Below are 27,192 nucleotides of genomic sequence, written 5' to 3' on the forward strand. Positions count from 1 at the left end.
ATGGCGCTGGAGCTTGAGCACCTCAATGATGCCACGAGCGAAACCGTGAAGGGCCACCCAAGACGGGTCGGTCATGGCAGAGAGGTCAGACCAAGCGCCATCCCTGGGGAAGGCAATGGCAAACCACCAAGAAAACTAAATGGACCAGCACAACCAGAGATATGTCAATATGCCATGGGAAGATGGGGCTCCCAGGTCGGAAGATGGCCACAATGCTACTGGGGAGGAGCAGAGAGTGGGGTAAAAAAGTCTTCAAACATTTCCGCTTAGACCTTGGAAGTGGAAATGCAACATTGGCAGGTTAAATAAAAACTAATTTGTTGGTCCTTCACAACATCTAAAACAGCTTCTTGAGATCCCTACCTCTGCCTAAGAGCAGGACCATTGAACTCCTTCTCTCAACATCTGCTAGGGAGAGTCTGCAATGAGCAGAGTGTTGGACTAGATGACCCTAGAACTTCCTTCTAACTCTTAGATTCTATAGTTCTGTGACTCTATGGACCTCTTCACATGCGGGTTTTAATGGCCCCTTTCCCCTCTTTGGGATGGGGAAGGGGGCAATGTGCGCTGCTGTCCTCTGATGAGGACAGGGTGCCAACGTGCCTTGTCCCATCCTCACCATATGATGGGGAAAGGAGAGAGGGCACGCTGGGCACCTGCTGGTGAAACGGCATGGTGTGTGAAGAGGTCCTATGACTCCTTCTCCAAAGACACCAACTCTCTTTGTGTGGGAAATAGGAGTCCGAGAGTATGTGTGAGAGAGACAAAGAGCATTTGCAAAATTCACTGAGCTACTGAACTTTGGTTTTCTTTGTTATAAGAAAAATAAAGGAAGGGGAATATTTTTTTTGAAATTTTCCATAAATCTAAAATATTACCAATGAATGCTGTATGATTCAATGGGACGTATCATAGAATCATAGCATCAAAGAGTTGGAAGAGACCTCATGGGCCATCCAGTCCAACCCCCTGCCAAGAAGCAGGAATATTGCATTCAAATCACCCCTGACAGATGGCCATCCAGCTTCTGTTTAAAAGCTTCCAAAGAAGGAGCCTCCACCACACTCTGGGGCAGAGAGTTCCACTGCTGAACGTATGTGTGGATATATGTTTGAAGCAGGCATGGGGGAATGTATGTGCAGCCGAAGATGGAGAATATTGCTTCCAACTCTTTCTCAGTCTGAGCCAAACCAGACCTTAACCCCCCCCCCCTTTCCCAGTGCTCCATATTGCCTCAGCTGGTGCCATAAAAACTTTATCTCCCCTTTCACCTCTCTGCGTATGCTCTTCAGCAGTCTGGTATATAAGATAAGAAGCTTGGCAAAACACATTATGGTAGAAGCATTCATATTTCTACTGATGCTGAGATGATGAAAGGTGTTTCACACATTAATGCTCATCTGCACAATTGCAAGACAGACTGTACTGCATTAATCTGAGATGACTTCTTCTTACATACATAGTTTTAATGAGGAATAATGGCCCATGTATATTTTGTGTCTGCACCTCCGTCACAAGCATGGTTGGTGGGGACAAGAGAGAGGGCCTTCTCGGTGGTAGCCCCCCTCCTCTGAAACGCCCTTTCAAGGGAAATAAGACAGGCCCCATCCCTCCCCTCCTTTCGTAAGAGCTTGAAGACCTGGTGGTTTCAACAAGACTTTGAAAATGACCAGTTCTAACTTAGTCTTACACATTGTTGAATACGGCCTTATTCTTCCTACCAATTCCCCAGATCACTTCCTCTAATCGGCCCCGGAATGAACAGCCACAGACCAGTACCTAATATTATTGTTGCTTGCACAAATCTTGGCCCGGCATTTTAAATTTTTAAATTGCCTTGAACAGGCAGGATTATTTTTAATGTATGTCTGTTATGGCGACAATTTTTATGCTTATATTGTTTTGTTAATCTTATGGTTATGTTGTTTTACTTTGCATGTTTTGTGATGTTACCTGGGAACTGCTCTGAGACCCCTCGGGGAGACTCAGAGTGGTTATATAAATAAAGTTGTTGCTATTATTATTATTATTATTATTATTATTATTATTATTATTTAATATGGGCAGGCTCATATAAGGGACGAGTGGCTGGCATTCTATGAGTGACCAATGCCAGCCACAACAGGGAGGATTTTGCTGCCTACCTTGTGTAATCTCTCCCCCCACACCACCACCACCATTTGAAACTCATCTGTTACCTATAGAAGTACACACATCACTGGCATGGCCATTTCGTGGTTGGTGGAGAGAACTTGGTGGTGATGAAATCTCCAGCTATTTCTCTATAGCTGTGTATGCAGTGATAACGGCACCCCTGGGGTCCTCTAGAGGTCCTGAGGATGGTGTTGTTTTGCATCTAGCTGCCAGGACATAGTTCCCTTTCCTTACACTCCACTGGCCACTAAATTGCAGGGTTGTTGGTGAGAGGGGGGAGTAGGCAATAACTGGGTCAAAGAATAGTAGAATAATTAAGTTGGAAGAGACTACATGGGCCATCAAATCCAAACCCCTGCCATTCAGGCAAAACACAATGAAAGTTCCCCTAAGAAAATGGATATCCAGCCTCTGGTTAAAAGTTTCCAAGGAAGGAGCTTCCACTACACTCCGAGGCAGAGAGTTCCCCTGCTGAACAGCTCTTCTTATAGTCAGGAAGTTCTTCCCCGTGAGCATGTAGAACCTCCTTCCCTGTCATTTCAACCCATTGTTCTGAGTCCTAGTTTGCAGGGCAGCAGGAAATAAGCCTGCACCCTCTTCCTTATGACATCCTTTCACATCTTTATACATGCCTATCGTGTCTCCTCTCAACCTCTTTTCTGCAGGCTAAATATGCCCAGTTCTTTAAGATGCTCCTCGTAGGGCATGGTCTCTAGATCTTTGATCATTTGAGTTGCCCTCCTTTGAACACCTTCCAGCTTATCAATATCACTTTTGAACTGTGGTGCCCAGAATTGGACACACTACTCTAGGTGAAATCTGACCAAAGCCAAATAGAGGGACACCATGTCTTCCCTCAATCTAGATACTGTACAGGGACTGTGGAAGTCATCCAGTTCTTATTTAGGGTACTTTCTACTGTGAGAGGGGAATTGAGGCAAGGACCCTGCTTCTGCATGTCATAATGGATGTCACTCACAAAAGGGAATGGAAATATCATTCAGGTACTTCCTGATTCACAAGGAAACAGATCCCTGTTGATCACAGCAGGCATGGTCGCGTTGGGCTAATATGTAACAACACAACTAAAGTCATCTTCTAGGTTCACAGCTGATACTGACTGCTTCATTTTCTTACGTGAATCTGTGCAGACTTTCAGGTTTGCTCAGGCCCAGCATCTCCACAGGCACATTTCACATGGACAAGAGGAAGGCCCTTCTGAGTGGTCTCTCCCAGACTATGGAAATCCACTCCAGTGGGAGGGAAAGGCTCTTTTCTTCGGGCTGGCTTTTGCCAGTTCACTGACTGCTGAAAAAAGTGCGGCATTCTTTAATCCATGTATTAAAGTTGGCTGGATTTTTATATTTTGTTTAACTACATTTTTGTTACAAGTTTTGGGGAGGATCTCTGGTGATCAATGTGCAAAGTGGGACAAAGGATGCAATGATAATTGAATGTAATTGCTGTTTTAATGTTTTATTGTAATATGAATTATGATGTTTTATTGACTGTATGTGATATTATGGTTGGAAACTGGTCTGAAGGGTGCTTGCTTTGTGAGAGCCCATTGCCTCAGCCTTATCTTCTCATTCCCTGGGCAGCTCTGCTTGGTCCTATATAAGCGTATAGGTTTTTTTTTTTTTATAAAAAATAGTGAAAATAACAAGGGATGCTGATGCAGGGCTGACATATTTCCCTATATTTTGTTACAGATGGCTCGCAAAAGTGACGATACCGGACTGCCAGATGTAAAATATTTTACATTCAAGCATGACTACAGATTCTTGCAGCTACTGTCTCTGTAAGTTTATACACTTTTCTTAACCCTTGGATGTGTATGTGTTGTTGCAGTTATAGAGGATGTGTTCCCTTCTATGACTTCCCCCTTTTTTTCTAGATGAGCAGCAAATCATAAATAATTTTAACAAGAATTGCATTCCCTTCATCAATACAGGAGGTTTCTGCACACCCAATATTTTAGAATAGCGTGAACAGTACCATAGTTTGATTATGTTTCTTTTATTTCTTGAGACATGTCCGAGTGTGGTGTAGTGGTTGGAGTACTTGGGAGTCCTAATAATCCCTGCTGGCTCAAGAAACACACTAGGTGAACCTTGCATAGTGACTGTGTTTCAGACTGACCCACCTCACTGTTTTTTTAAGGGTAACATCAAGAGGAAAACACAAAACAAATCATAATGAACACGTGGTTGCTCCTTTTCACAGCAGGGTTCGCAGCCTTCTTAATTTTGCTACACATATCTTAAAAAGCAAGACCATTCATTGAATATCATCAGTGTAGTAGAGCAGAGTTTCTCAAACTGTTCTCCACCAGATGTTTTGAACTTCAGATCCCACAATTCTTAACAGCAGGACTATTTTAATAAGAAGCACTGAAAATACACACACACACACACATGTTCTCCTCTCCAGCAGGGACCATGCTTCCTTCCAGTGGCAGCATGTGAATATCTGTGTTAACATCTACAATGCCCTTTGAATTGCATTATATGGTCAGTGTAGTCCAGTGGTACAAAACCCGTGGGCCCCAGCCCACAGGTGGGCCGTGAGACCTAAAATAAAGTCCGCAAGAGGGAGAGAAGGAAGGAAGGAGACGCCAGCACATTGCCCTCGCCCGTACTTTCTTGGCTGGCAGATAAGACTCACCTGGTGGCACACATGAGGGGGCAAGAGAGAGAAGCAGAGGGAGAGAACTGCCCCATGGTTGGTATGGAGACACATCACTAAAGAGCGCGGGAGCCGGTGGGTCAGTTCGCACATGGGGAGGAGGGCAGGCTGGCCTTGGTTGGCAAGGCGATGCCTCAGCTTGAGGTTTGGGTGTAGGGGCTGCTTGTCAGGTGCCTCTCCCTTTGGCAATGGCTCCGAAGCGTCCCAAGAGCGGAGGTGGTGGGGAGACCTCTACGACCCCAGGGACTGGCTCGAAAAACTGGGAAGCTGGGCTGATGGCTGCCTGCTTGGAAGAGGTGCATTTTCTATAGGAACAGTCGCTAGGTCCATTGGAAATGTGAAAGGAGATGTGTTACCCTGCGTGGTGTGGCGTGGTGTGGGTGGAAGGAAGGAACAGCACGGAGGAAACAAAGCACCAGCATTGTGGCAGGTCTCTTTGGCCTGGCCTCTGTGTTGTACATTGCCTCAATAGAACTAGATATCCCATCAATTCAAGCCACTCTTTGAACACAAACTATTCTTCTGAAAGGTTTGAAATCAACTTCCAAAACCACCAAGGCCTCTCTGCTGTTTGTTTCCTTTGTTTGCCTTGCGTTGCCAGAAAAGACACTACAGATCCCATATAGTCAAAATATTCTTCCTAAAGGTGGGAAATCAACTTTAACTAAGCGATTCAGACATTTCAAAAATTTTGGAAAGTTCCGAAAATTTTTAAGGAAAAATTCGGAATTCAATTCTGAATCGAACCACTATATCCGAAACGGGTTTTGAACCCATTTTTTGGATCAACCAAGCCTAACAATGATAGCACTAAATTCCTACTTTTACTGCCATGATAATATTCTGTGGAACCCCAGGATCTGCAGTTGAGGGTACGATGCTTAGCGCTCTCTGTCAAAGAGATATAGCATCTCACCAAACTAAAATGCTCAGATTTCCATTGGATGGATCCATGGCAGGGAAAATTAAATCATAGCACTACAATTGTGTAGTGGGAAAAAAATCCTAACCTCAGAAGATACCACTAGGCTCAGTGTTCTTTCAAAACAAATGAGAAACCATCCAGTTCTTTGTAGTACGTTGGGTCACAATTCCTTAGAAACAGAAGGTACTTTTAAAACAGTTATTTCCCCAGGATTTGTACTGCATTAAGCTTCAGCAATTGTCACCTCAAAAGTACCACTAGATATAACTACCCTATCAGTCTTGAGAAAGCTACACAAATTGGATCAAAGTGCTTTGTCATGTGAATGTTTACATTAACAGGTTACTAATAAATGATACTATCCAATCAACTTTTTCTCCAATTTTCTGGGTTTTCCACAGTTAAAACCACAGGGCTATTGACATTTTTATCAGGAAGCAGATGGAGGATTTCTGTGGTGTTATAGTATCTTCTTTTGTTCTTTTGTAGTGATCCAAACTTTAATATTGAGGAGAAGCTCAAGAAATTTGGAAGAACTAAGGCAGAAGATGAGGAATTCCTGGTAAGTGTCTTTTCAATATTCTTCTATTGTCTGCTTTGTGTCTTGCATTGATGTGTGTCAGTGGCATTCCCCAAACTAAAAGTGACAATTAGCACAGAACATTTCCAATGTTATAAAGCGATGTCCTGGATTGCATAACACGAAAGGCATAACACAGGATATAAATGGCCTTGCAATAACAGAATATACAACTGACAGATCCTCTTGTAACTGATATCCCAAAATGATTTCTGGGTTGACAGTTTTTGCAGAATCATCTGCCGGCTTTTGCTGCTACTGCTGCATGGATGTATATATGCCTTCAAGGCACCTGGCAACTTGATTCATAGGGTTTTCTTAGACAAAGCATACTCTGAGGTGGTTTTGCCTGTTCCTCCCACTGAATCATAGCATGAAATACCTGGTGTTCATGGTTGGTCTTTTGTCCAAATATTAATGAGGGTTAGCTCCTCTGTTGCGCCAGCTCCACTGGCTGCCAATCTGCTACCGGGCACAATTCAAAGTGCTGGCTTTAGCCTTTAAAGTCCTAAACGGTTCTGGCCTGACCTATCTGTCTGAACGCATCACCCCCTATGAACCAGTTAGGACACTAAGATAGTCTGGGGAGGCCCTGCTCTCGATCCCACCAGCCTCACAAGCACGGCTGGCGGGGACGAGAGACAGGGCCTTCTCAGTGGTGGCCCCTCGGCTGTGGAACGCCCTTCCCGCAGACATTAGATCGGCCCCCTCCCTACTGGCATTCAGGAGAAGAGTGAAGACCTGGCTCTTTGAACAGGCATTTAATTAAGCAGTGCAATTAATTGATTAATTATTGGAACATGGAATAATGGACAAGGAGATCGGATTATGACTTTACCGATGAGACGTGATGGATTAGTTATATGGATGTATTGATGTTATATTGATGTACTGATGTATTGTGATATTGATGTAGTTGCCATGTTTACTGTTTTAAATGCTAATGTTCTGCACTTTGTATACTGATTTGGTTGTAAACCGCTCTGAGTCGCCTACGGGCTGAGAGAGAGCGGTATACAAATGAAGTAAATAATAAATAAATAACAATAGCTTTGCTTCACTTTCAAGTTCAGATGGATCTGGTTCCTTCATGGTATTTAGGCTTTGGTGCTCACATTTCGTTATATTTTGGAATGTATTTGTGTTGGAAATAACGGTAAACAATTAATCTGGTTGTTTTAAATATGAATGTACCCGAATCTTTAAAAATCTTCATATTCAGAGTGGAAACAATATAAGATTTTAAAAACTTGACTATGCGGGGAAACCGAAAAACACACCGTCTTCCACCCAGACCCAGAGCCTCAAAGTCTTCGTTCATATCACTGTACACTCACAGCACTCTAATACTGAATTAGTATTTCCACTTCCTAATTTTTATGTGAGATTGGTAAAGGAGGGGAAAGAATATAATTTCTGTTCATTGTAAAATAATTGATCACACATATAAATTGCTTCAAACTTGGAATGGAAAGGATGCTGAAAGAAAAGTAAATCTGGAGAAAAAGTGAAAATGACATTTCCTCTTGAGTATACTAATCAGGAAAGAAATTAAATTTAAAGATTTACCAACGAGACTGTAAAGAAAAGGAGGAGGGTCTGCTAGGTTTTTTTCCCCATAAGACATTTGGTGTGTGAATTTTTTGAAAATATGTAAGATTGTTTGCTTTGCATAGTCTTGCACAATACACACATGCGTTAGTCTGGAAAGAAATGAAACATATAGCACAAGTTGAGAGCTGGGAAACTAATTTATCCGCCAGGAAACAAATACTGGCAAAAACACACAGTCAAATCCTCTTGTTCAGTTATCCAACCAGAAAGCCATATTTTCTCTTCCAGTGCACTCCATTCTGCTCCTCGTCCCATCCAATTTTCAGTTATCACCACCGCAATGATCTGCCTTGTACACATAGTTCTCTTTGGACTGATTTTGTGGTGTTTTCCCTAAGATCCTCCTATCAAGTTATTCTCTCCAAAGTATGCTCTTGTGCACAGCTGCTACTGTTTTGATTGCATATGGGTTGAAAATTTATCTCTGAGCTTTAGGATAAAGGGCAATGATTTTTCCTGTGAAAATGACAAAGAGTAGCAGAATCATTGCATCCATTTGTTTATGGCAATTTAACACATCGATATCTTCATGTGAATTGAATGTTTTTCTGCTCACATTTTTTGCTAATCAGTCTCCTATTTACTGAAGCCAACTATCGTACCCCATACTATTTTGAAAAGGCTCAAGTCCCCCAGAAGCCATTTTTGAAGTGCAAGAAGACTGATGATACAGGGGAGGATATTCAGCAAAAAATGTGCCTTTTTTGCAATTAGAAATATATGCTTCTGGTTGAAAACAGTGAATTGTTTGCACATCTGGATGAGTAAACCTACTTTTGCATAGGGAAAAGTGCACAGATTTATATACAAGTTATATATTGAAAGTAACATTCAGTATGGTCCTCTGTTGACCCAGATTTTCAAAACTTTTATATATATATTGTGTATTTTTTTAAAATGACAGATTCATCTGGTTCCTGGTAACTTCCTTACACACCTTGTTTTCTCAATTTGTTTAAACCATGATGCTATATTTCTGGAATACCAACATGCTATCTCTTTGTGTTGCCTATTGTTTCCAGAGCTGAAACATTTCACAACTTGCTTTCATAATCATGTTTGTTTTGTTCTATTAAAAGGACACTCTGTCACTCATGATTTGTCTGAGAAACATTTTATAGAGTATTGTCAAAATTGCAAGGTCTTTTGAATAATAATTGAAGAACCATAGGAAAAAAGTTCTTTGTTTGGAGATGCCAGTGTCACTTTCCATCACTAGTCATCAAAAGTGGAATCCACTTGGGTCCCTTTGGGAAGATGGTGGAGGGGTATACATAAAGATTATTATGATTATTATTGTTATTATTATTATTATTTTAATATTATTATTATTATTTTACTGACACAAAAACACAGTATGACACAGCAAACGAGATATATATGTTGGATTTCATATCACAAAATTACAAGTCGAATACGTCCCAAGTGTTTAGGACTGTGTGATATATTTTTGAATGATGCACGCAGATCCAAGTAAGGGGGCTTTTTGCTGTTGACAGATTGTGATTTTTGTCAATGTTCAATGTGCCGATTACCACTGGGACCACCTGTGCTGGTTTCTGCCAAAGCCTTTGCAATACAATTTTAAGGTCTTGATAATGGTTGATTTTTCCTATTGTTTTTTGTCAATTTGACTGTCACCTGGTATGGAGACATCAGTAATCCAAACTTTTTTTCTTTTCCACAATCGTGATGTCTAGTGTATTGTGTTCAAAAACTTTGTCAGTTTGGATTCGAAAGTCCCGCAGTATTTTTGCGTGTTCATTTGCCACTAACTTTGCAGGTTTATAATCCCTATTTACTATTGGCAGGTGGTACTTGTGACATAAGTTCCAATGAATCATTTCAGCCACCGAGTTGTGCCTCTGTTTGTAGTCTGTCTGTGATGATGATGATGATGATGATGATGATGATGATACCACAGTATGTCACAGTAAATGAGATCTATATGCTGGATTTCTTATCACAAAATCACAAGTCAAACACTTCCAAGCGTCTAGGACTGTGTGATGCATGATGATGATGATGATGATGATGATGATGATTATTATTATTTTATTGAGGCACATTTGTTGTCACACTAAAACAACTCCCATCTTCATGTTGTAATAAATGATATTTTTCTTGCAGTACCTGATAAGACCATATTTGAGGCGTCCGGATAGAGACATTGCCCAACGCATGAGGCTGGCCTTTTACCCCGACATGAGAAAAGAGCCCGGATGGGAACCTAACATAAAACCTACGGTCAGTATAATATACCAATCCCTTTCCTTTTTTTGTTCCTTTTGTTCCTTTGGTCTAGATCAGGTAGAGAGCTGGTCACATCAATACACTAGACATAAAAACTGCTATAGCATTATCATTTTTAAAATTGACTAGAGGCATGATTTGCATTTCTTTGCATTTGACGACTGCAAATTAGATTCAACACACATTTTGAAAACACTGGGAGGCTTAGACCTAAGAAAGAAGTTGGTCAGTGAAAAAGTACTGGTGAACATGTGGAACATTTCTCTAAAGTCCAAATTTGCTAAATGTGACTGAGTTTTTTTATTGCAATTTTGGAAAACCTGGAATGCCATTTCTTTCCTAGGCAGGCAGAAGAGCAGAAGGAGAGAGGCAGTAGGAGAACAGTCTAAAAAAAGCATGCCCATTGATTTTATGAAGCCTTAGCTTTGATTAGTACTTAGGTTTTCAAAATTTTGTGTGTATGTATGCGTGAATTTTCGATGGTTAGTTTTGTCCTTCTAAGCACCCTTGTCAGAGATAGGGATTTGATTTTTGCCCTCTGGGTTTCTTTTTTACTTTCCTTTGTAACCGGAATATATGATTGTGACAGGGGTGGCATCATTTTCTCTTCTGATATTGTTATTCTTACTATATTAGATTTTTTGGGGGGGGGGGGGGAGAGATTGCTATTTAATTTTATTGCATTGGTTTCTTGTTGTTTTGCCTGCTTCTAATTAATTGACAAAAGAAAGCAGTTATTTATATTTTAGAATTTTGCAGCTCCCTTATTAGATTTCCCTTCTCAGAAGCCCTTTAACCAAAGTCTTAATGGGGTTCTCCAAGGGGCTGAACTTTATTTCTAAATATGCCCAGTAACCTGGAAAACACCTGAAAAGGTAACAAAAACCTAGAATGGACACTAATGCTTGAGAGGACTCAGTTGTCAGTTGGAACGATCACTGGACTGACTGAAGCCTGTTCAAAATGCCTGCAACCTTTTCCCACTCCACATGCCATGAGTTCTAGGCTCCATGGCTTGTGTTCTGGTATGGCTGTACCAGGAGCTCCAACTTCCTTTTCTTGCTTTGAGTGTTTGCATGTATTCCAAGGTTCCATGCATTTTGCAATAAGGTGGCTTCCCTTGGTTTGCAATAATAGGGCCAATGACCCATCAATTATCATTATGCTCTTTAGTTCCTCCCCTTTTTCTGGGTTAAGGAGGGGAAAGGGAGACCTCCAGTTCACACAGAGAAGCCTTTCGTACAGGACGTGAATCACTTCCACCTGTAGAAAGCTTCGTCTTTTACAGCTTTTGCTGGAGGGATCCAGTCCCACAGCTATACAGCCAGCCTTCGCTGGGAATTGAAGACCTTCTTTCCTCTTGGAAATCTACAAAAGGACTCTGTTCAGTAAGGACCACTCATGGCGGCCATAACGCAATTTGGACCGGGTGTAGGGGCCCACGCCAACAGAGCCTAATACAGATTGCCCAGGTAGAGGTCAAGGATTTCCCTGATAGTGAAGAAACAGTTCATGAAGATAGTTGCCTGTCCCTTGTGGACAAGATTAAGAAAGCCACCAGTTGATTCAAAGCCTTGAAGTATTTGTTTGATTTATTGAAGACCTAAGCACTAATAAAGAACTTTGTTAAACTTTCCAAGTTTCTAAAGACTTTGTTTAGGGAAATCTATAGGGCCTCTAATCCGAAGCACCCTCGGCGTTCCGTTGGGCATACAGAACACGTCCTGCCTACAGACCTTTTCACAGGCCCAGCGCGTGACAGCACAGCTTGAGTTTCAGCTCCTTATCCCTTCCCTTATCACCCCATTTGTTTTGTTTACCATCAGGCCGGATGAAAAATTCCGAAGTGGGGAAAAGTGGAGGAAGTTGAGGGAAAGTCGGAGAAAGTGAGGAAAAATTGAGGGAACCGTCTTTCTTCATTCTCTACCATTGAGGTCCATCTTTTGGGATGGTCAGTCAGCCTATGTCCTTTCCCTGTCTTTCTCCCATTTTTGCTGTTTGGATACGAATGGCACCTGGCGCCTGAAAATGCATTCTTGGCTCCATTTTCATGCTTTGTGGAAATGGTGTCCCACGGAGTCTCACTGGAATTGCGCTTTTGTCATGGGATTATATGTTAGGGCTATTGGATATGAGATGCATACGATGGCCTCCATGAGACTTCATTTTCGAAGTGCATAGAAACTGAGCCCAAACTGCATGCAATAAGAGTCCTTCGACAGCATTTGGTGGAAATATAAATGCATCTGTAGAACAGAAAAAAAATAAATACAAAAATAAGAAAAAAGTACAAAAATAAGTGGAAACCATTTTTTTTAAAAGCATTTTAATTTATTAATATGTTTGTACATAAGCATGCATAAAACATCATTGTATAAGAGTTTGCTTGTAAGATTTCCAGTTACCTTTACCTATGTTGTGTCATATTTATTTTGCTTAAATGCGCCAATCATACCACAGCATGAACTAACACTGTTAATGAAATGCAAAATCACTTTGAGACTTGAACAGCAAGCAATTGGTAGAAACATAATTCTACCAATTAGTTGCACAATCCCTTTGTTTAACAAATCTTTACAGCATGTAGATAATAATCTACAGTACAGGCAAGAGGCATGTAGATAACAATGGTGTCCTTGAAGGGCAATTCTGAAAATCATCCTTATATCATACCACTAGATGACCAAATTTTTGCGGTTCACCACTTCTTGAAAACTGATACAGTCCCTTAGATATTTGTACTGTCAAAGGCTTTCATGGCCAGAATCACTGGGCTGTTGTAGGTTTTTTCGGGCTATATGGCCATGTTCTAGAGGCATTCTCTCCTGACGTTTCACCTGCATCTATGGCAAGCATCCTCAGAGGTAGTGAGGTCTGTTGGAACTAGGAAAAAGGGTTTATATATCTGTGGAATGACCAGGGTGAGACAAAGGACTCTTGTCTGCTGGAGCTAGGTGTGAATGTTTCAAGTGACCACCTTGATTAGCATTTGATGGCCTGGCAGTGCCTGGGGCAATCTTTTGTTGAGAGGTGATTACATGTCCCAGATTTTTTTCCTCTCTGTTGTTCCTTTTTCTTGTTCTAAACAGATGGCTGAATAATTCTTTATGACAATTTATGCTGTTCTGCAACTTAATTGTATCAGCAACACAATTACTCAGTAGTGTTTACTCTTTCCTATAAAGATTACCATTTACTTAGCACATTGTCCTCAGCTTGTTGATGTAGTAGTTTGTCAGTTATGTGTTGTGTGCTATCGCACGCTGGGCTCCTATAAAAGACTGTAGACAGGACTTAAATTCTGTTAGCCCAATGGGACGCCGGGGTTGCCTCAGAGAGAGGTTTTTTGGGATTTTCCTGAAAAGATGGGCTTCAAAGTCTTTAAAGATGCAACAAAATCTTTATTACTGAACAAATAATGAATCTTCAACGATTAGCTTCAAAGTTTTCTTAATAAACTATTGGCGTTCTCAATCTTGCCCCGAAAGGCAGGCAACTGTTCCTTTACCGTTGGGAAAATCCCCGGCCTCTACCTGGGCAATCTGTCTTCTCTTCTGTTGGCGTGGGGCCTCTACACCCGGTCCAATCTGCTTTATGGTTGCCGCGAAGGGCCCTTACCGAACAGAGACTTTGCAGAACTTCCAGGAGGAGGAAGATGGCTGAAGCGCTGCGGGACTGGATCCCCAGCAAGAGAGCTGAGAGGCTGTCTCTGTATATCCCTGGCCAAGCTATGGGGCCTTTTCTCCCTGGCCAAGCTATGGGGCCTTTTCTCCCCGGCCAAGCTATGGGGCCTTTTCTCCCCGGCCAAGCTGTAAATGATGAAGCCTTTTACAGGAGGCCCTGATTTAAGTCCTGTAAGGAAGGCTTCTCTGTGTGGACTGAGCTAAAATGACTCCTATTCCCTCCAAAACCCAAAAAGGGGGCGGAACTAGGGAACCTAATGATAATTGACAGGTCATTGACCCAATAACTGCAAAGTAAGGAAAGCCATCTAACTGCAAAAGCAGAGAACTTTAAAATACATGCAACAAATAACCAATAGCAAGGCAAGCTGGAGCTCCTGGTATGGCTGTACCAGAACATATTGACTTAATTATTTCATGCCAATATTCATAAAATAAAAATAGATTGAAAAGTAATCCAATAGAAACGTCCAGGCTAGTGCAAGAAAAATATTAGGCTCTGTAGTTCAGGAGCCACATTTCAGCTTGAAGAGACTATTATATTAAATGTATGACATTTACTCACTGTATTATGTTTTTCTCCTGCTTTGCTGAGGTTTGAGAGTTCTTCCTTGAGAAGCTCGGAGATCTTATTTCTCTCAATGTGTAGCTAGCTAGGGAACTAGGCCCCTTCTACACTGTCATCTAAAATCCAGATTATCTGCTTTGAACTGGATTATATGGCACTGTAGACTCATATAATCCAGTTCAAAGCAAATAATGTATATTATCTTATTTGATAATCTGGATTGTATAGCAGTGTATACAATCCAGATTATCAACTCCAAGTCATATTTCCAAGGATTTTGGGGAGCATGGAAAATATTTCAATTTACCTGGTTCTGAACGTATGTAAATTGGTGGTATTTTTATTGTATCAGAAGCGATTTGAGGGAAGTACTCACAAAAGTCAAATTAATATTAATTTTATTCAGTATGCACTTGCAAAGGGAATTTCAATTGCTTTAGCAACAAAAGTTAATTTCATTTTTTAAGGAAAGCCACTAAAAAAGAACATGTATGGGTCATTTATTTATTCAGATGGGTTATTTAGCGGCATGATAAATAATGCCATGCATTTTTTCCTTTTCAGAGAATCCCAGTCTCCAAAAGACCCACTCTCCTTTACCGGAACCCCGAAGTCAGTAAGTACAATGCACTAGCTGTTTTGGGAGACACTGTGATTCATTACTAGCTGTCCCCTGCCACGCGTTGCTGTGGCCCAGTCTGTTGATATGGAAAATAAAAGTCATGAGAAAGTGTTGGTTTCTAATATATGCAATGTCTTAATGCTTGTGGGTAAACAGTATTTCTTGCTGTTTCTTTGTCAGTGTTGATGTGGAGAGTGTCTGGTTTGTCTATTCTGGAACATGCAACATATAATTGTCCTTCTTCAGGGGTCCCTTTCAAATCTATGATACTATATTTGTGTGTGAATCATATCTATCTATATCTATGGCGGGATGGCTCTTTGTCAGGACGGCTTTGATTATGTTTTCTTGCCCTGGTGAAGGGAGTTGGACAGGATGCCCTTGAGTATTTTCTGTTGGTCATGGGGGTTCTGTGTGGGAAGTTTGGCCCAATTGGTTTGTGGGGTTCAGAACATTCTTTGATTGTAGGTGAACTACAAATCCTAGTAACTACAACTCTCAAATGTCAAGGTCTATTTTCCCCAAATTCCATCTGTGTTCATATTTGTGCATATGGAATATTCGTGCCAAGTTTGGTCCAGATCCATCATTGTTTGAGTCCATGGTAGTCTCTGGATGTAGGTGAACTTAAGGTCAATGCTCACCAAACCCTTCTAGTGTTTTCTGTTGGTCAAGAGAGTCCTGTATGCCCCAATTGGTTCAATTCTATCATGCTATTTGATTGTAGGTGAACTATAAATCCCACCAACTACAACTCCCTATCTATCTATCTATCTATCTATCTATCTATCTATCTATCTACCTATCTATCTCTATAGCTGGATGGCTCTTTGTCAGGAGGACTTTGATTATGTTTTCTTGCCCTGATGAAGGGAGGTGGATTGGATGGCCTTAAGTTTTTTCTGTTGGTCCTGGGGGTTCTGTGTGGGAAGTTTGCCCCGATTCTGTCATTCGTGGGGTTCAGAATGCTCTTTGATTGTAGGTGAACTGTGAATCCCAGTGACTAGAACTCCCAAATGTCAAGGTCTATTTCCACCAAACTCCATCTGTGTTCATATTTGGGCATATTGAGTGCTTGTGCCAAGTTTGGTCCAGATCCATCATTGTTTGAGTCCACAGTGCTCTCTAGATGTAGGCGAACTATAACTCCCAAACTCAAGGTCAATGCCCACCAAACCCTTCCAGTATTTTCTGTTTGCCAAGTTTGGTTCAATTCCATCGTTGATGGAGTTCAGAATGCTCTTTGATTGTAGGTGAACTATAAATCCCAGCAACTACAGCTCCCAAATGACAAAATCATAAATTTTTTAGTGATGGTCACTCCTTGTGTTGTGAGATGTTTTGTTGCCAAATTTGGTCTGATTTCGTTCATTTGTTCTTTTGTTTTTAAGGCACGCATTATGCACAGAGCATTTATATATAGACTAGCCATCCCCTGCCATGCGTTGCTGTGGCCCACATGGGGGTTCTGTGTGGGAGGTTTGGCCCAATTCTATCTTTGGTGGGGCTCAGAATGCTTTGTGATTGTAGGTGAACTATAAATCCCAGCAACTACAAATCCCAAATGTCAAGATTCTATTTTCCCCAAACTCCCCCAGTGTTCACATCTGGGCATATTGAGTATTTGTGTAGAGTTTGGTCCAGATCCATCATTGTTTGAATCCACGGTGATCTCTGGATGTAGGTGAACTACAACTCCAAAACCAAAGGACACTGCCCACCAAACCCTTCCAGTATTTTCTGTTGGTCATGAGAGAGCTGTGTGCCAAGTTTGGTTCAGTTCCATCGTTGAAATATTAAATGGTATTTGATAGGAGAATAAGAGAAGAAGTACCTATTCAGGTCAAGAAAAACAAAGCGGATTCTGATGCAAAAGGCATTATCTGAGACAAAGGGCTCGTTCTTGTATTGACTCAGACAGTCCATTCTCATGCCAGAAGGAATTTCATTAGCTAGAAATCACCCATGCTTGGCTATGTCAAATCTGATTCTGAATATACTCAGAACTGGGAAATTCTCCTCTGTGATTCCATGTTGTCTCTTTGCAGCATCTTCTAACAGTCCATTGCTCTTTTGGCCTGGGTCTTTATTAGAAGCAGTTTTATACTCCTGGGCTCTCTTCCTTCTCTTAAGTGGCCGGAAGCTCTTCTCTCCTTTCCCTAAAATGGTCCCTGCAGAACGGGCTCTAGCGTTTGACTGAGCAGGGTCAAGGGCATTTCAAAGAAGGAAGAATCTGCTCTCCAGATGATTTTTTTGTCCTGGTCTAGAGAAAAGGATCTCTCAGTTGCTGCTAGGATAATAATCCAACAAGCTTTGACTTTCAGATATTTCTCATGGGTGAGGCTGCATGCTGTCTTGGGTTTTAATATGCCTAGTGTGATGCAGTGATACAACACCTGAATTTAACACTAGTTATAATCTCAATTGCCACCTTCTTTCTGTGAAACTAAACTTAAACACCATTGGAAATAAGAGTGGAGCAGTGAATCCATTCCATGTGTTAATCTTTCAGTGAGTTATGATAATAATAATAATAATAATAATAATAATAATAATAACTTTATTTTTATACCCGACCATCTTCTCCCCAAAGGGACTCGGGCGGCTTACATGGGGACAAGCCCGAGAATCACAGATTAAAAACAACAGCATTAAAAACGTTCAGATAAAAACACAACACAATCACAACAACGATATCATGGCTGAAAAACAGAATCAGGATGGGTCTAGGCTCAGGTAGTGCAATGAATTCTTAAGTAGAGCTGAGGAAAGGTGCAAAATTCAAGTGTGCCCATCTAGACAGAATACAAGTCAAAAATTTGAAATATTGCCACCTTGCATTCTAGATGCAGGTGCAAATAATAATGATGATGATGATGATGATGATGACGATGATGATGATGTGCCAGCACAGTACTTGATGCTTTAAGAGAACAAGAAAATAGTCCCCCTATCTACAGGCTTACAGTCTAATTTAGACATGAAACAAAAGGCAAAAGGCAGTAGGTACTGCCACCTTCTCTCCTTCTGAGGTCATGGCAGCAGGAACTGAAATGGACGGAGGACTTTTCATCTGCTTCTGGTACATAACATAATGGTTCTTGTCTTCCTCTGAGTCTAGAACAATGACAGTTGGGACATGGGAAAGATTTTCATCAGCTTCTTGGCCTGGGCATGATAGAGCTGTGTCTGCTTTCTTTCGTCCCTCTGAGGCCTGGCCAGCCATATGAGCTTCTTCTAACTGACTAAGGAAGGAGCTGTACAGTCAAGGGGACTCCAAATGCAGTGATATTGTTTTTCTTGATTTTCAGAACCTACAAAATCAAAGCCGGCCCCGGAGCCAGAGGTCGAGGAAGAAAGAATCATCCCACCAGTAAGTAAAACTATACACTACAAGAAATACTTCATTACCAATATTGGTCCAAAAGAATGCAGGTAAAACATAAAAATACCTTACAGTTTAAGTTGAGCTTTGTTGCTGGGTTTTCAATTCATTCATTCATTTGTTTGTGCAATTGTGAGTTTTAATTTGTATATATTTTTTTAAATGACTGCATGGTTTTAGTGACTGGAGAGGTAGCCATTTTAGTTCAGCACACCTGAGGAAAGCTTTTGTAGAAATCTCTTCCTGAGAAAAGCACATAGAAAGTCCAGTATTTGTTAAGAAGTGGTCTAGGACATGAATTGCAATGGGCAAGCTGGTGGCCATGGCTCTGGTATCAAATACTTAGTGGCAGGCTCTGTTTCTCCATCTCCATCATGCTACCAGAATAAGCAACATCCTTGTAGAGCAAAGAAGGGGATTTATTGCACAATCGCTGTATGAAAGAAATGGTCCATGCTGTTTTCAAAGCAAACAGCCTAGTGAATCCTTTCCTTTCACCTCTTTGTGAAAAGAAGAGGGGGGAAGAAAAGTCTTTGCATTCATCCACTCTGCAAGCACAAGGTTTAGACTTTCCTTCTGCCTTAGGTACTCTGTTCTGCATTCAGAAGTGCCAGAAGAGCCTTACTGAGCGGTGGGCTTATATTATCAGCTAATGTGTTGAAGCAGAATGTGTTGACTTCTCCTGGAGACCAACATGGTCCCACTAATGGGTTCAACTGAAGAAAGGGGCCGTTCTTGTCCGGATCCCCTACTGGTGCAATTTGCTCTGTAGGCTTTGCTGAGATTTACATTGCTTTTCTCTCCCTGCTTGCTCTTCGGGAATAGACAGAACAGATAGGGAGGAGAAGCCAGCTATTACTACACGAAGGGCTAAAGGGGACACAGGGAGGCTAACAGCTGTGGCTCATTGCCATTCTCATCCATGCGACACAGGGCCCCTCCAAAACTCCCCATTACATTTATAAATATGTTCCTTTTCTTCCCTATTTTCAGCAATCTCAATGGCACTTCCCTCCGATAGTCACTAAAGCGGATATCAAGGAGCTGGAGAATAAGAAATTGGAAGTGATGTGTAACATCTACACTCAAGTAAGTTGGATCTGTTGGAATATATTTGGTACCAGGGGCAAGGATACTTTGACAACATTGGACTTTGAATTAGCTTTCTGTTGAGGTTTGCTTGGCTGCTCTTGCAATTTATTTAAGCAATGATCATAAGGTAACATAAGTGTGTTCTGAAGAATTGGATCTGAAGAGCTAGATTAAATTATCTGTTTAATAAATGGAACAGCCTTATTGATTATATGCTAAAAATCATGCACAGAATCCTCTTCTCTAATAAATACAGGCAAGTAAAGGGTTATTTTCTTGCTGATGGTAGAGGAGAAAAAGTCTGGATTCACCCTGTTCACCTTATTGGTGGGAATAATATCAAAATGTAGGATTGGGAGGACATTGGTTTCCAGATGGAAGGCAGTCCCGGACAGGGTTGGTTTGACGTGCCTTCCTCTTGATACATTTCTCCCTTTTTCCCTCCATTCGTGCCTCTTCAAATTCCACAGCACTGTTGGTAACAGCTAACTTCCAGTTAGAGCACTCAAGGGCTTCTCAGTTTTCAGTGTCTATGCTACAGTTTTTAAAGTTGGTTTTAAGCCCATCTTTAAATCTCTTTTCCTTTCCACCAACCTTCCATTTTCCATTCTTCATTTGGGAGTAGAGTAACTCCTTTGGGAGACGGCGATCAGGCGTTCAGACAGTGTGGCCAGTCGAGCAGAGTTTATGGCAAAGGATCATCGCTTCAGTGCTGGTGGCCTTTGCTACTTCCAGCATACTGACATTTGCCCGCCTGTTTTCCCAGGAGATTTGCAGGATCTTTCAGAGACAACGCTGATGGAATCATTCCAGGAGTTGAGTGTGATGTCCATGTTTTGCAAGCATATAGCAGAGTAGGGAGAACAATAGCTTTCTTAACAAGCATCTTGGTATCCCTACGAATGTCCCAATCCTTAACATTCTCTGCTTCATTTGGAAGAATGCTGCACTCACAGAGCTCAGATGGTGTTGATTTTTGTGGAGAGGTGGCTGCCAAGGTAGTGGAAATGGTCAACATTTTCTAATATTATTCCATTAAGCTATATTTATGACATTGCAGAGGGACTGGCTGGTGTCTGTTGAAGGACCAATTTGGTTTTCTCAGTGTTCAGTGAGAGGTCAAGCTTTTCGTATGTTTCTGCAAAGGCATTTAGAGTAATTTGTAGGTGTTCTTATGAATGAGCACAGGACATGTTACCATCAGCATATTTAAGTTCTATAGCAGACATTGTGACCTTGGTTTTGGCTTTCAGTCTGTTGTGATTAAATAGCTGATAGATGATTTCCACACCGGATGGAAACCTCCCATCAACAAGGTGCAGTATCATGGCAATGAAGATGGAGAATAAGGTTGGGACAATAACACATCCCTGTTTGATATCTGATTCCACCTTAAATGGGTGACTTTGGGAGCCATTGCTCTCCAAGACAGTTGCAATCATGTCATCGTGGAGGAGCCACAGGATGTTCACAAATTTGTCAGGGCATCCAATTTTTTGGAGGCTGGTCCAGAGAGCACTGTGCTCCACTGTGTCAAATAAGGTTGGTTTTGTTCCCTGCTTTTTTCTTGGAGCTGTCATGCAGTGAAGATCATATCCACTGTTCCTCTGGAGTGGTGGAAGCCGTTCTGAGATTTTGGGAGCGTGTCTTCTGAAATAGGTAGAAGGCGGTTTGCAAGTATTCTTGTGAGGATTTACCCAGTGGAGGTTAGAAGAGAGATATCTCTATAGTCTGTCACCTTCTGATCTTTTCCCCTTTTTTTTTTTTTTTGTAAAGGGTGATGATGGTGGCATCTTTGAAGTCTTTTGGGATTTTCTCAGTTGCCAACACTTTTTCAATGAGCTGGTGGAGTTGTTGTGTCAGCTCAGGTCCACTCTCTTTAAAGATTTCAGCAGGGATCCTATCAGGTCCGCTAGCTTTGTTGCATTTTTAGTTGACTGATTGCTTTGCTGATTTCCTCCAAACGAGGTGGTGCTTCAAGCTCATTCCTGGTTTATTGTTACAGGATTTGTGAGAGAACCTCTTTGGCCATGCTGGAGCTGCGGTTAAGGGGGTTGGGGTAGTGCTCTTTCCAACATAGTGCAATTGATATCTTATCCTTCAGAAGTTAGGTTCCATCTTATGAATGTAGAGGGTGTATGTCATGATTTCTTGGTCCACAGATGACCTTTGTGGCATTAAAGAATCCCCGTGCATCATGGACATCAGCAAGGTGTTGAATTTCTTGAGTCTTTTTTGTCCACCAGATGTTCTTGAGTTCGCCAGTCTTTCTCTGGGACTCAGCTTTTGCATTATCATAGATCTTTTTGTTAGCAGCGCAGTGGATGTCTCTGCCATGTTTGGAAGGCTTTCCTTTCCTCATCGATAAACTGTTGGATCTCTTTGTCATTTTCATCAAACCAGTCTGGATGATTCTTAATTTGGTATCCAATGGTTTCTTTGAAGGCTGTAATTGTTTAGGTCTTCAGCTACAGCTACAGGCAGACAATGGAATGGAGAAGAAAGAGTGGTTGGAAAGAAATGGTGTATATTTGGGTAGGGGAAATATCTATCCAGCCCATCCTATAAATTTCACCAGTGCCTGCCAAAATGCAGGCATTCGGTGTTCTCCGTGTTCCTGGTCTCATGTCAAAGCCCAGTCTAAATCTGAAACTGAAGAAGAACATGAAGGCTACACCTAGTAGACGGGAACCTATTCATGTAATGTCGACTAAGAAGAACATATTGCTCATATTTACACCCCATTACATTCCTATTTACATGTAGGAATCCCATGTTATCTGGCAGTATCTTTTTTGAACATTCTGGGGCCAACGGATTCTTCAGCTGAGTTTATTGCCTCATTCTGGATCCGAATGTCACAGGAGTACATTGTGGCTTTAATTAGATGCAGTGGGTCATTGGTATCCACCGGGATTTGGATCTAGGAACCTTTGTGGATAACAAAACCCATGGAGGTTTAAGTCCCATTATAAATACTATTGTTTAGAAAAATCATGTCCCTTATATAAAATGACAAAATCAAGGTTTGGATTGTGATTTTTTAAAACATTTTCAAACCAGAGAAGGTTGAGTTTGTGAATAAAGTAGGCCAACTGCATTTTTTGTCCTTTTGAAGTCAACAGAAGTTAAGCTGTCAAATAACATGAATGCTTGTAAAGGTGCCGTATAAGGCTGCATGAGGTTTTTTGAATGGGAAGCCCTCTATGTTCAGTTTTAGACACTGTGTAGGAATGTTCCTTATGGTTCTTGTTGCTCTAATCCGATCTCTTTTTTCGATAGAATTACAAGCTGGGCAGATGCGGGCAATGCCACGGATGTAGCGTATCAGGATTTCAGTAAGGCCTTCGACAAGGTCCCCCATGACCTTCTGGCAAGGAAACTAGTCCAATGTGGGCTAGGCAAAACTACGGTTAGGTGGATCTGTAATTGGTTAAGCGGACGAACCCAGAGGGCCCGGTCCTGGTCAACATCTCTATTAATGACTTAGATGAAGGGTTAGAAGGCAGGATCATCAAGTTTTCAGATAACGCCAAATTGGGAGGGATTGCCAATACTCCAGAGGACAGGAGCAGGATTCAAAACAATCTTAACAGATTAGAGAGATGATTGGCCAAAACTAACAAAATGAAGTTAGTGACAAATGCAAGATACTCCGCTTAGGCAGAAAAAAATGAAATGCAAAGATACAGAATGGGGGAGACCTGGCTCGAGAGCGGTACGTGTGAAAAAAATCTTGAAGTCCTCGTGGACAACAAGTTAAACATGAGCCAATGGGAGTTTGGCCTGCATCAATAGGAGCATAGTGTCTAGATCCAGGGAAGTCATGCTACCCATGCTCTATTCTGCCTTGGTTAGACCACACCTGGAATATTGTGTCCAATTCTGGGCATCACAATTGAGGAGAGATATTGACAAGCTGGAATGTGTCCAGAGGAGGGCAACTAAAATGATCAAGGGTCTGGAGAACAAGCCCTATGAGGAGCGGCTTAAAGAGCTGGGCATGTTTAGCCTGAAGAAGAGAAGGCTGTGAGGAGACATGATAGCCATGTATAAATATGTGAGGGGAAGTCATAGGGAGGAGGGAGCAAACTTGTTTTCTGCTGCTCTGGAGACTAGGACGCAGAACAATGGCTTCAAACTACAAGAAAGGAAATTCCATCTGAACATTAGGAAAAACTTTCTGACTGTGAGAGCTGTTCAGCAGTGGAACTCTCTGCCCCGGAGTGTGGTGGAGGCTCCTTCTTTGGAGGCTTTTAAGCAGAGGCTGGATGGCCATCTGTTGGGGGTGCTTTGAATGCAAATTTCCTGCTTAGCAGGGGGTTGGACTGGATAGCCCATGAGGTCCCTTCCAACTCTAGGATTCTATGACGCTTGGGAAGTGTGACTTGTGATTTTGTGATGTGAAATCCAGCTATAGAGCTCATTTGCTGTGACATGCTGCGTTTTTGTGTCAGTAAAATAACAACAACAATAATCCAACGTATAGATCTCATTTGCTGTGACATAAAGTGTTTTTGTGTCAGGCAAAGAATAGTGTTGTGTGATACAACTTTGACTGGCATGGCTCAGTACTGTGTTTGTCTAATCTCAGTATTATTGCTTACAGGAAGCCCGAATGCAGATCCGGCGGGAAAAATTAGCGGCAGAAATTGGGATAGATCTAAAGAAACTTCCTCCAGTAACAGCACCAGGTACAGTATCCCTTTGTATGAACTACAAATCTGCTTTTTTTAAAAGGCAGTTCCAGTAACAAACACACTAGCACTCAGCCTTCTGAGTCAAGGAGAAAAAGGAGGATTTGATCCTCCTTTTTCTCCTTGACTCAGAAGGCTGAGTGCTGAAGTGAACAGCCTACTTATGGAAGACAATTCTGTGATCAGAAGAATGAGGCCATAGCCTCTGAAGATCAAAATGGCACACGATAAAGAAGCCCTTTTGCATTTCCCTTGACAGCTAATCAGATCCGTCATTATGGTCCACATGAGCCTAGCCCCAATCACTGTCAAGGTGGTAGCCCCACAACAAAAGGCATAATGAGATATTCTCCAGTTGGTTAGCACCACTTGATAACTCATTAAATCATTTGTCATGTTTTGTGTAATTCTAACATATGTCCATCATGACTGCTTTGAAATTAGGTCCATCAAGAGAGCAAGAGAAGGCAGTGAGAAAAACACAGGAAGTAGGCGGAGAAGAGAGCCGGAAGGGGAGGAGCAAAACCGTGCAATGGAAGGTAAAACAAGATAAAGAAATAACGCAAGAGAAAACAAGTAAGAACCAGAGCTGGAGTAGAGGCAAATACCACGAGAATGGGAACGGGAGTAAGAGAAAGACGGAAGAAGTCAAGATACTGACCCAACCGTGGCCCACCTGGGTTGCAGCGGAGAAGACCCTCATTTCCAGCAGCGCCAACCCGGCCGCAGTGCAGGGAAGATTGGCCAGTGAGCCCCCGCGGAGTGTGGAGAACGGGAGGCTGAGCGGAGACGTGCGCGGACGGGGATCGGCGATCTCGCGATGTCTGGCGTCCGGCGGGACCTGCAGATCCACAGACCGCGAAACAAAACTAATATTAAAAACAACAGAAGCGAAAGGCAAACAAAGGTGCAGGAATCCACCAGGAAAACAACTCCAGGTCAACAATAGACCAGAAGACAACTGGGGAACGAGTGGGGCGAATCCTGCAGGGGAGACCGAAGCAGACGCAAGGGAGTGGCCAATACTGAAAAACAAACAAGGAGAATTGGTAGTAAAAGAGCCACATGAATTAAACACCTGGCTGCAATATTGCCGGATTAAAGAGAAATATAAATAAGATAAAAAATTAGGTTTTACACAAGGAAAATAATTTTGGGACAAAATTATGGAAACAGAGAAGAAATTAATAACGAAGATATACAAGAAATTATTAGAATGGTATATGGAACCAAAAGAAGAGAAAAATTACATGAAAAGATGGAACGAAAATATACGAAGAAAGATAAGAAACGAGGAATGGGAAGAAATCTGGAAGAGACGACTAAAGTTTGCTTATGCGTCAGATTTGAGAGAAAATTGGGTCAAAATGTCACAAAGGTGGTATATGACCCCGAAAAAATTGGGAAAAATATATAACAATACAAGCACGACAGGTTGGAAATGTAGAAAAAAAAAGAAGGTTCGTATTACCACATGTGGTGGACTTGTGATAAAGCAAAAGAATATTGGACGATAATACAAAAAGAGATTCAAAATATGTTAAAGATGCAAGTACCACTGGAACCAGAGATATTTTTATTAGGAATATACGATAGGAATTTGGAAAAAGATAAAGATAAAATTCTATTCTTAGCCCTAACTGCTGCAATAATGTGCTTTGCCAGAAAATGGAAACAGGAGGAGATACCAAAAGAGGAAGACTGGATAATAAAAATGTTAGAAATTAGAAATCTAGATAGGCTTACATTCCTACTATTGGAAAATAAAGAAATAAGAAGAAAAGAAACAGACTGGAAAGAAGTTACCGAATATTTAAGAAAAAGAAAAGAAAAGGAATTGTGATTTGAAAGGAACAAATAGAGACCGTAACACAACAAGAAGGGGGAAAGAAGGAAACAAAAAAGTAAAGAAACAAAGAAATATTAAAAGAAGACCACATACAAGACTTTTGAAAGATACCAGGAAGTCAAGCTTTCTTCTTCTTATTTTCTCTCTCTCCCTCCCTCTTCTTTTCCCTCTTTTCCCTACTCTCTCATCTTCTACGATGATTTTATTACACTTGTATATTTTTATGGAAAACTTTAATAAAGGTTATTTAAAAAGAAAAAAGAAAAAGGGGGTCGCCACATATGTCAAAGAAGGTACATTATCCAAACTAGTCTTTAAGGACTGCGAAGGTAGAATATTAGGAGTGATGATTGAAGTGAACTCCCTTCGAATTTTAATCTGCAATATATATGCGCCCAATGGGGCCAAAGGAAAATTTATTGAAAAACTAAAATGGTATATTATAGAGCAACAATACGATGAGCTAATAATATTGGGTGACTTTAATGGGGTTCTTAACACAAACCTACGCCAAACGTAAAGCCGAAGGTTTGGTTATCAAAAATGGCAACCCTAAGGAAAATGAAGCTTAGAATACAGTTTGGAAGAAGCCTTCAAAGGTGTCTAGAAGGCTCCAAGTATTTTTCTCCCATTAAGCTGGCCTGACTTGCTCATTTCGCTTCACGATGCATGTTAACGTAAAGGTAAAGGTTTCCCCTTGGCATTAAGTCTAGTTGTGAGGGCGATGCTCATCTCAATCGCGAAGCCAAAGAGCCAGTGTTATATTATATTTCTTTTGCATTTTATGTATTTTATTTTCTGGTATTATGTTTTTTTATTACAATGTATGTACTGTACTGATGGGCGTGGAGATGGAGAGGGGTATAAATAAAGTATTATTATTATCTGTAGACGCCTCCAAGGTCATGTGGCTGGCATGACTGTTGGAGCGCCGCTGTTCCCTTCCTGCCGAAGCGGTACCTATTAATCTACTCATATTTGCATGCTTTTGAACTGCTAGGTTGGCAGAAGTTGGGGAGATCACCCCGCTCCTGGATTCGAACCACCAACCTTTCGGTCACCAAGTTCAGCAACTCAGCAGT

The 27,192-nt window shown here is 41.4% G+C and overlaps 1 protein-coding gene across 1 annotated transcript; it reads left to right on the forward strand.

Annotated features, from left to right (window-relative positions):
• LOC132761770 (uncharacterized) lies at nucleotides 1–26,877 on the forward strand. The gene is made up of 9 exons (XM_067464151.1): nucleotides 1–66; nucleotides 3,867–3,955; nucleotides 6,257–6,329; nucleotides 10,092–10,208; nucleotides 15,030–15,081; nucleotides 18,399–18,460; nucleotides 19,466–19,561; nucleotides 24,174–24,258; nucleotides 24,706–26,877. Exons 1-9 carry the CDS (start codon nucleotides 1–3, stop codon nucleotides 25,377–25,379), a joined length of 1,314 nt encoding a protein of 437 aa, XP_067320252.1. The 3' UTR covers nucleotides 25,380–26,877.
• The last annotated feature ends 315 nt before the right edge of the window (nucleotides 26,878–27,192 follow it).

This window comes from Anolis sagrei, chromosome 1, assembly GCF_037176765.1.
Source record: "Anolis sagrei isolate rAnoSag1 chromosome 1, rAnoSag1.mat, whole genome shotgun sequence".
Lineage (NCBI taxonomy): Eukaryota > Metazoa > Chordata > Lepidosauria > Squamata > Dactyloidae > Anolis > Anolis sagrei.

Excerpts from the sequence above, each read along its gene's own strand:
- LOC132761770 (XM_067464151.1), top strand. The coding sequence starts at position 1 with ATGGCGCTGGAGCTTGAGCACCTCAATGATGCCACGAGCGAAACCGTG. Across the intron at positions 3,956-6,256 it reads TTCTTGCAGCTACTGTCTCT|TGATCCAAACTTTAATATTG; the intron begins GTAAGTTTATAC and ends GTTCTTTTGTAG. Across the intron at positions 19,562-24,173 it reads TGTGTAACATCTACACTCAA|GAAGCCCGAATGCAGATCCG; the intron begins GTAAGTTGGATC and ends TATTGCTTACAG.